The 9,589-nt window shown below is 45.8% G+C and overlaps 1 protein-coding gene across 1 annotated transcript in view; it reads left to right on the forward strand.

The window, feature by feature from the left end:
- Positions 1–1,141: 1,141 nt before the first annotated feature.
- The window catches only part of ptk7b (protein tyrosine kinase 7b), a gene marked incomplete at its 5' end in the record, with an annotated part of 27,467 nt that continues 19,019 nt past the window's right edge, over positions 1,142–9,589 (forward strand). Inside the window, 5 exons of the mRNA XM_056471417.1 lie at positions 1,142–1,439; positions 3,442–3,544; positions 3,655–3,818; positions 8,272–8,419; positions 9,418–9,551. Of these exons, the coding sequence (XP_056327392.1) occupies positions 1,142–1,439; positions 3,442–3,544; positions 3,655–3,818; positions 8,272–8,419; positions 9,418–9,551 (847 nt within the window). The remainder of the gene's footprint in view (positions 1,440–3,441; positions 3,545–3,654; positions 3,819–8,271; positions 8,420–9,417; positions 9,552–9,589) is intronic.

Below are 9,589 nucleotides of genomic sequence, written 5' to 3' on the forward strand. Positions count from 1 at the left end.
GCTGTCCTCACCTTTGACATGTGAACTAGAGAACTTGGAAACTCTTAGAAGAACTGAGATTCACACCAAATGATAGATTGTCCATTTTTAACCAGATTTGGGAATCATTGATATTATTGCAGACAGACTGAACTGATAGACCTTTACTAGACTATTGTATGTTAATTTATTTATTAATCTTATTTCATCATTTATTTTATTGTTATCTAATGATTGTTTTATATTGGCTCTTTTGGTTTCATTGTCCATGTACACCTCGCTTCAATTTGACATTTGGTCCAGTCAGATCCATATATGATTGTAAATGTTGTTCATGCATGCCTTGTGATCAATATGTTGATCAATGTTAGATGGGTGGGGGGTGTGGCAGGGTTATGAGTTCCTTTTTGTAGTAAGTTAAATTCACTGTGAGTACTTCCAAGAGAGTTTTGATGTATGCTATATCTCCTTGTGAAGATTTAGGCAGTTCTGTATGTAATCGGTGAAGGTTTTTCCTATTAAAATGAAAATAAAGAGTTAAAAAAAGATAAACATGCAATGATGAGCATCTTATTTTACATTTGATTGTTCAGTTTCTCTACCTGACTAGTGTTAGACTCTCCAGAAAACCACAGAGCACTGTTAGTTTCACTTTTATCTCTGCTCTGTTGTATTTATGTACTGTATGCTTGTCATTTATTATGTTGTGTAGGATGGAGGATGGAGGATTTAAGTGACCCGCTTTAAGAGCATCAGAGTCTATGCTGACATTATCTTCAGCAGCTCAAACACTCTAATGGCTAATGGACAGATGGCTGCTTCTCACTCAGGGCTGCTGTTTATGCTAATGAGATGGAGAGATGGGCACTAGTGGGCGGGGCTTTCCCCCTCTGATGACACGTACAAAAGGAGAATGTCAATCAAAGTGTTTCATTCATCAGGTCTGATTAGAACAAACACACTTCATTCATGTTGACCATCAGAGACTGGAGATATTCACACACACACACACACACACACACACACACACTACTGGGTTTAAACCTCTTATAAAAGTCATTTCTGCATAATAGGTGCTCTTTAATGAATGTAAACGTGGTCATCTTCACACTGAGCTGCAGTACAGTTGTCCTGACGTGTGTGTGTTATTCTCTGTGTCTCCTCAGTGTTGATCCTCCAGGCGGCGTCTCTTCATTTCTCTAAAGAGCCCAGATCTCAGGACGCTCTGCATGGCCGCAGTGCCATCCTGCGCTGTGAGCTGGGTGAGCCGGGGGTGGCGGTGCTGTATTGGTGGACGCAGGACGGGCAGCGGGTGCAGGACTCCCAGCGCCGCTTTCAGGATGGCAGCAACCTCAAGTTCACAGCGGTGGACCGACACGCGGACACGGGCAACTTCCAGTGTGTGGTGTCCAGCGGGGCAGAGAGCCTGACCTCCGCCAACGCCTCCTTCAACATCAAGTGTGAGTCAGAGAGGAGGAGTCTGTGTGTAGGATCAGAATTTTATATGCTTTATATGCAGATGATGCCCTTAGAGCTGCAACCCAGTACTGGGAAACACCCATGCACACTCATTCTCACACACACACACACTCATACACTACGGCCAGTTTAGTTGATCAGTTCCCCTATAGCACATGTGTTTGGACTGTGGGGGAAACCGGAGCACCCGGAGGAAACCCACACCAACACGGGGAGAACATGCAAACTCCACACAGAAACACACACTGACCCAGCTGAGACTCGAACCAGAGACCTTTGCGTAGTGTGTGGGCTTAGTATCGTCCCAAATGGAAGGTTTTTCACATTGTAAATGTTTTTTTTTCAGTTCAGTGTGTTTAAAGTAGTGAATGAAGCGTGTTTAATATGGTAAACGCCTCTCTGTCTGAGTCTGGGGTTGCAGTGTGTGGCGTCTGGTCCTCAGCTGTGTAATTACTGCTGTCGAGATGATCAGTGTTTCTGCTCTGCTATCAGTTCACACCTTTACCTGCTCTTCAGACACGCTCAGCTTCTCTCATGAAACCAGATTTACTAGATCATGGAGAGAAACAATCATGTTTACATTCACTGGCCACTTTATTAGGTACACCTGTCCAACTGCTGGTTAACTCACATGTCTAATCAGCCAATCACATGGCAGCAGCTCACTGCATTAAGGCATGTAGACATGGTGAAGAGGATCTGCTGCAGGTCAAAGCGAGCATCAGAATGGGGAAGAAAGGGGATTTAAGTGACGCTGAACGTGGCATGGTTGTTGCTGCCAGACGGGCTGCTCTGAGTATTTCAGAAACTGCTGATCTACTGGGATTTTCACGCACAACCATCTCTAGGGTTTACAGAGAATGGTCCGACAAAGAGGAAATATCCAGTGAGCGGCAGTTCTGTGGGCGCAAATGCCTTGTTGATGCCAGAGGTCAGAGGAGAATGGCCAGACTGGTTCCAGCTGATAGAAAGGCAACAGTAACTCAAATAAGCACTCGTTACAACCGAGGTCTGCAGAAGAGCATCTCTGAACACACAACACGTCCAACCTTGAGGCGGATGGGCTACAGCAGCAGAAGACCACACCGGGTGCCGCTCCTGTCAGCTAAGAACAGGAAACTGAGGCTACAATTCACACAGGCTCACCAAAACTGGACAATAGAAGATTGGAGAAACGTTGCCTGGTCTGATGAGTCTCCATTTCTGCTGACACATTCAGATGCTCGACTCACAATTTGGCCTCAACAACATGAAAGCATGGATCCATCCTGCCTTGTATCAGCGGTTCAGGCTGCTGGTGGTGGTGTAATGGTGTGGGGGAGATTTTCTTTGGGTCCATTAGTACCAATTGAGCATGGTGTCAACGCCACAGCCTACCTGAGTATTGTTCTGACCATGTCCATCCCTTTATGAGCACAGTGTCTCCATCTTCTGATGGCTACTTCCAGCAGGATAACGCACCATGTCATAAAGCACCAATCATCTCAGACTGGTTTCTTGAACATGACAATGAGTTCACTGTACTCAAATGGCCTCCACAGTCACCAGAGCTCAATCCAATAGAGCTGGAACGGGAGATTGGCATCATGGATGTGCAGCCAATATCTCAGAGGAAATGTCAGATCCTGAGATGATTTCTAGAGTCCTGTTACTCTGCACATGCCTCTCTTTGTTCAAATGTAAATGAAAGCTGATCAATAGGTCTCCACAGTAATGCCTGTTGTACTTCCTCTTGGTATCTCCTAGGAGAGGTCTGGGTCATTCCCAGCCAGAATAAAACTGCTGCTAGAATAAAAGTAACTTGAGGTCAGAATGTGGCAGGGGTATGAAACATTTCAGGCTCCGCTTTACTGCAGCTCTTCTGCTGTGAGCACACACAGCTCCTCTGTGCAGTCAGCTCTTCTGTGTGTGTGTTGCCTCTTCATGTTGAATCACTGAATGCCTCAGCAAAGTAAGTGTGTGTGTGTGTGTGTGTGTGTTCAGGGCTGGAGCGGGGGCCGGTCACCATGAATGAGCCCACCTCAGAGGCGGAGCTAGAGGAGGCTGAGCGAATCGTGCTGCAGTGCCACATTGATGGACACCCGCGGTGAGTCGCCATGACAACAGCTAAACACTGGAAAGAATCGTGATGTGATATTTCTGCCTAATGTGTGTGTGTGTGTGTGTGTGTGTGCGTGTGTGTATGTATGTGCGCAGGCCGAGCAGTAAGTGGTTTAGGGATGGAGCTCCACTGGACAGGAAGGACCGGATCCTGACGTTGGTGAACCTGAGCCTGGAGGATTCTGGGAAATATTCCTGCTGCGCTCGAAACGCCGCCGGACAAGTGTGCAGTGACCACAACATCACACTCAGTGTAGTGGGTGAGGCTGAGCGCTCGCTTTACACCCAAGACCATGACTGTGTGTGTGTGTGTGTGTGTGTGTGTGTGTGTGTGTGTGTTTGTTTGTATGCATTTGTGTGTGTGTGTGTTTGTGTTTGTGTGTGCGTATTTGTTTGTGTGTGTATTTGTGTGTGTGTGCGTGTATGTGTTTGTATGCGTTTGTGTGTTTGTGTGTGCTTGTGTAAATGCGTGGGTTGTGTGTGTATGTGTAAGTGTGTGCGCGTGTAGTATTGCATATGTGAGTGTGTGTGTGTGTGCGTGTGTGTGTGCGTGTGTGTGTGCGTGTGTGCGTGTGTGTGTGCGTGGGTTGTGTGTGTGTGTATATGCAAGTGTGTGCGCGTGTAGTATTGCATATGTGAGTGTGTGTGCATGTGTGTGTGTGTGTGTGTGTGCGTGTGTGTGTGTGTGTGCGTGTGTGCGTGTGTGTGTGTGTGTGTGCGGTGTGGCGCAGTGCTTCAGACTGACATTAGCAGTCATCATGGTGTTAGCATGTTTCCTTCAGTCACAGCAGTAAACACTGCTCCATCATGTGAGCTGGACGACTGCACTAGCTAAACATGAACATTTATTTGAGATCTTTTATGACCCAGAGTGTGTTCTGTCACTGCAGTGTATCTTAACGGGCTTCTGGAAGAACATGTCAAGTACACTACTAGTACATTGATATTAGTATGCTGACTAAATTAAATATACTTTAATACTTGACCTTTATTTTAGTATACTTCATTTTCCTCAGGGTGCATTTACTGACTTACTAAGGCTGCTTTCCCACCTAGACTATTGTTTGGGAACCTGTCTCGTTTCCCCAGTTAGCGCGGTTCGTTTGGCATATGTGAATCCAGCAATCGTGCTTGGATCCACGCCAAATCAATCAGTCCGAGATCACCTGAATGAGGAGGTCTCAACTCGATTGAAACGAACTCTGGAGCGGATTGATTGTAGTGAGAAAGCAAAACGATCTGAGCCCGGCTATATCACAGTGTATTATGGATATGTAATGGACATACGGCTATATGAAGAGAGACTGATGAGTAGAGCGGGAGCTAGGTCATTCCAGACATCCCAAGTCTCCTGGAAGTTCCGCAAATGCACAGAGACTCCCAGATGCCCACAAACGAGTGACAGTCTCCAGGAAATCGTGAGCCTCCCTCCCGGTCCTCAAATACGTTGCGTACCCTTCTCACCCCCACCCCCCCTGACAGCTGAGCGGGACTCTGCGAAATAAACCCTGAAACTCTGACCACCGTGAGGAGACTTTACTCACATGACTTGTTTTAGCTCTTTTGGTCCGTTTAGAAACTCTGCTGTGTGAAAGCGAACCGCACCAAGAACAAAGAGCAGCACTGTAACATCTGTAATCCCTGTTTTTGAACAAATGAAGCGGTTCACAGGTGTGAAAGCACCCTAGGATCAGTCTTGTACAGCCAGGGGGAGAATTGCTGCTCTTACAGCCAAGTTGGGTCAAACTAGTGTGACGACCCCAGGGTTCCAGTTTGGATGTGGCAGATCCTGATTCGGTGCCGTTGGTTGCTCACCAATTGGTTCAAAGCATATAAATACGAGTGTGTATACTAGCTTCTAGAGGACGGTGGCTACTTGGCCGTCCTCGTGTCAAGACCGTCTCTTTATTTCGGAAACCTTATGCTTTTGTTTGGTATTATTTATCTGTGTAGTTAAAGTTAGTTCTTTCTTTATTATTCCCGAGACATTAATTTGTTGTTCTATTTAGTTTAATGTTTAATAAATAAGTTGCATATATATTCTTTTGTTGTCTGAGCTCTTATGTTGCGACTCAAACGAGGGGGTCGTAACACTAGTGAGGATCAGATCAGGAGTCCTAAAGCCTTGTCATGGTGATGGGCTGATACTGAGCCCTGATTCTAATGCTTCAAGCTTTATAATGCATTGAGCACATTTTCCCTCTTAGTATGAACCTTAAGAGAAGATCTTGCCTTACCATAGAGAGTAAATGAAGGAAGCTGCATTAATACAGCAAACACGTCTCTTATAACCATTTAGGTGTGAGCGTGTCATGACCAGAAGCAGCTTACAGAAAATAATTCCTCCATTCATTTGACTCTGGCTTAGTCCTTATTTATCAGGGGTCTCCACAGCAGAATGAACCGCCGCAGAAATAATATAACACTGATATAAACATTATGAAGAATTACAATGCATATAGGAAACACTGCAGATGCTGAAAGAAGAGTTCAACACGGCTCAATCAAGAGCAAGTTTAGAGCGTATGTTTGATGCATGAGAAGTTCATATGCACACCTACACATCTAATACTCCTTTACTAAAAGGAAACAGGCCTGTAAACTACTGTTGATAGCAATGAGGGCAGTACACGAAGTTCTATAGTTAAATATATAATTTTATAAGTTATTTATCTAATAATTCCAGCCAGCTTTTAGTGAACTACAATACTGTCAGCACAGAACTTTCAGGTGTTCTATATGTAAATACATGCAGGAGCACTCCGATATCTTGCTGATCTCCAGCTAATGACAGCAGATCACTCCTGATGAGAGAGGTAGAGGGATATGCACTGGTGATATCTTTACTGCTCTCTTCATTTAACCTAATTAATGTAATGTTTAGACCATCACTGTGCCTCTGGCAATCTGTTGTCTTGCTCATTCACTCTCATCGCCAGGATTTCCCAGTATTTAACTCATTTTTGGGGATCACAGAGCCGGTATAATTTTGTGGGAGACTCGCGGAGCTTCCGGGAGAGGTCAGTACGTGTTGGATGAGACGCTAGATAGGATCGAAGGATAGACTCTCACGCATTGATCATCAGGCCCCCGCACACATCGTTTACCTGTGTTGTGGCTGCTGTAGGCTATGTGTAATATACGGGGTGTGACTTCAGTCCTGTCAGATGTGGCACACTCTCGTTCCCACACAGCTGAGAGTGGCCATGTAGACTCACAGAGCAGAAATGTGTAATCATGTGAGCGTGTAGAGACAGAAAGCTCATGTCGTTGTGTAAATAAGATATTACTTACGGCTATTTAGCTTGTTTAGTACAAGAAGTTGTGATCTGGTGCTGTATATGTGTGTTTGTGTGTGTTTAAATGTGTGTTGGTGTGCTTTTGTATGTGTGTTTGTACATGTGTGTGTGTGTATGTGTGTGTGTGTGTGTGTGTGTGTGTGTGTGTGTGTGTGTGTGTGTGCGTGTGTGTGCGTGTGTGTGTGTGTGTGTGTGTGTGTGTGTGTATGTGTGCGTGTGTGTGTGTGTGCGTGTGTGCGTGTGTGTGTGTGTGTGTGTGTGTGTGTGCATTTTTCCATGTACCTTTGTGAGTGTGTATGTGTGGTCGTACATGCATGTGTGTTTGCGTGTGCTTGTGTAAGTGCGTGTGTGCGTAGGTTGTGTGTGCGAGTGTGTTTGTGCCCTTGTGTGTATGCGAAGATGTGTAAGTGTGTGCATGTGTAGTATTGCATAAGTGAGTGTGTGTGCATGTATATGTGTGTGAATCTGTGTGTATGTACATGTGTGTAAGTGTGTTTGTGTTCATATGCAGGAATGTGTGTGTGTGTGTGTGTTTGTGTGAGCAATGTGGGAATACGTATATGAGCATATGTGTGTATACTTGTGTGTGCATGTGCGTATGTGTTTGTGCAAATATATGTGTGTGTTTGTGTGTGATAGTGAGTGTGTGTGCATGCATGTGTGCCCTTGCTGAGGCTGGTGTGTGTGTGCAAATGTCTGTGTGAAGGCATGTTGTCCATCTCGTGCCCTTGATGAGCTGTGTGTGTGTGTGTGTGTGTGTGTGTGTGTGTGTGTGTGTGTGTGTGTGTGTGTCTGCAGCTGTTTTCCTGCGTTCTCTTGCATTTTGTCACCAAGAAATATATAAAGAGTAACCCGACACCTCGACCAGCTTTCCATCAGCCACCTGTGCTGCTCACGCACACACACACACACACACGCACACACACACACACACACACACACACACCTGCAGACAGAATAAGAGTAAAGAGATCAGCTGGAGCATGAAAATCACTAATGAAAGGAGAGAGTGAGAGGAGGAGGAGGAGGAGGATGAAGAGCTGGAGAATAGAGGCGGCAGAGAGAGTAAACACACACACACACACACACACACACACAGATCTGAGCTTGTCTATTCTCCTGCTCTGACAGTGTGTTTCTCTGAATGAAGTCTGTCACGTCACTCTCACCTGTTCACTGCACATCTACAAATAAGGCTGAGTACACTCACATGAAGGAAGACGCAAATCGAAGTGTGTGTGTGTGTGTGTGTGTGTGTGTGTGTGTGTGTGTGTGTGCGTGTGTACTCCAGTTATAGTCTTCTGTATTCTCTCTGTGTGTGTGTTCAGATATGCATGCGCAAATGTGAACTCCATTCTTGTTGTTTACTATTGTGTGTGTGTGTGTGTGCGTGTGTGTGTGTGTGTGTGTCCAGATAAGAGTGTTCCTCGTGTGCTGCTGGCTCCAGTAGATCAGGTGGTTCTGCGTGATGAAGACGCTGTGTTCCACTGTCAGTTCAGAGCAAAGCCGCCGCCGCTGCTGCTGTGGCTCCATGATGGAGAACCCGTCCACAACACGTCAGGGTGAGCACACACACACACACACACACACTCTCACTCGCGCACACACACACATATAAATAATCCATCATAGCGTTGTGTCTGGCACTGGTGCATTGTGGGTAGTCCAGTGATTGTCTGGGCACGCTCTGCTTTGATCTGCTTCTGCTCTGATGCTGTTTAAAGCACTAATAACATCCTGCTGTAATACACACACACACACACACACACACACACACTGCAGGTCTCCACAGTCATCATCCCGTTACCGTCAGGTCAGAAATGATGACTTATCAGGCCAAACTGATGAGATAAAAGTTGCATGACGACTCTAAAAGCTTGTAAGAATGACGTTATTATGCCAGTAGATGGTGACACACGACCATCTAAATGTGTGTGTGCGTGTGTGTGTGTGTGTGTGTGTGTGTGTGTGCGTGTGTGCGTGTGTGCGTGTGTGTGTGTGTGTGTGTGTGTGTGTGTGTGTGTTAATCATTTTAAAAGAGCTAATCTAATGACACATGAGGTCTTTATAAGCGAGTTATTCAGTCTAATTATTGATTCATTCATTTTCATTTCGGCTTAGTCCCTTTATTATTCAGGGGTCACCACAGTGGAATGAACCATAAACTATTCCAGCATATGTTTTATACAATGAATGCCCTTCCAACTGCAACCCATCACTGGGAAACACCCATACACACTCATTCACACACACACACACTCATACACTACGGCCAGTTTAGTTGATCAGTTCCCCTATAGCGCATGTGTTTGGACTGTGGGGGAAACCGGAGCACCCGGAGGAAACCCACACCAACATGGGGAGAACATGCAAACTCCACACAGAAACACACACTGACCCAGCTGAGACTCGAACCAGAGACCTTCTTACTGTGAGGTGAACGTGCTACCCACTGTGCCTTTGCCAATTAACTGAAGATGAGTTAACAAATGTGTGTGTGTGTGTGTGTATGTGTGTGTGTGTGTGTGTGTGTGTGTGTGTGTGTTTGTGTCACACACAGGGTGGTGGTATATGATAACGGCACCCTGCAGATCTCTCAGGTGCAGCAGCAGCGCAGCACAGGTGTGTACAGGTGTGTGGCTCAGTATGGAGAGGACAGACAGGTGTACATGGAGGCCTCGCTCAGGATGGCAGGTGACACACACAGATCACACACACTTCAGTTATTCACG

Source organism: Danio aesculapii, chromosome 13 (genome assembly GCF_903798145.1).
Source record: "Danio aesculapii chromosome 13, fDanAes4.1, whole genome shotgun sequence".
NCBI lineage: Eukaryota > Metazoa > Chordata > Actinopteri > Cypriniformes > Danionidae > Danio > Danio aesculapii.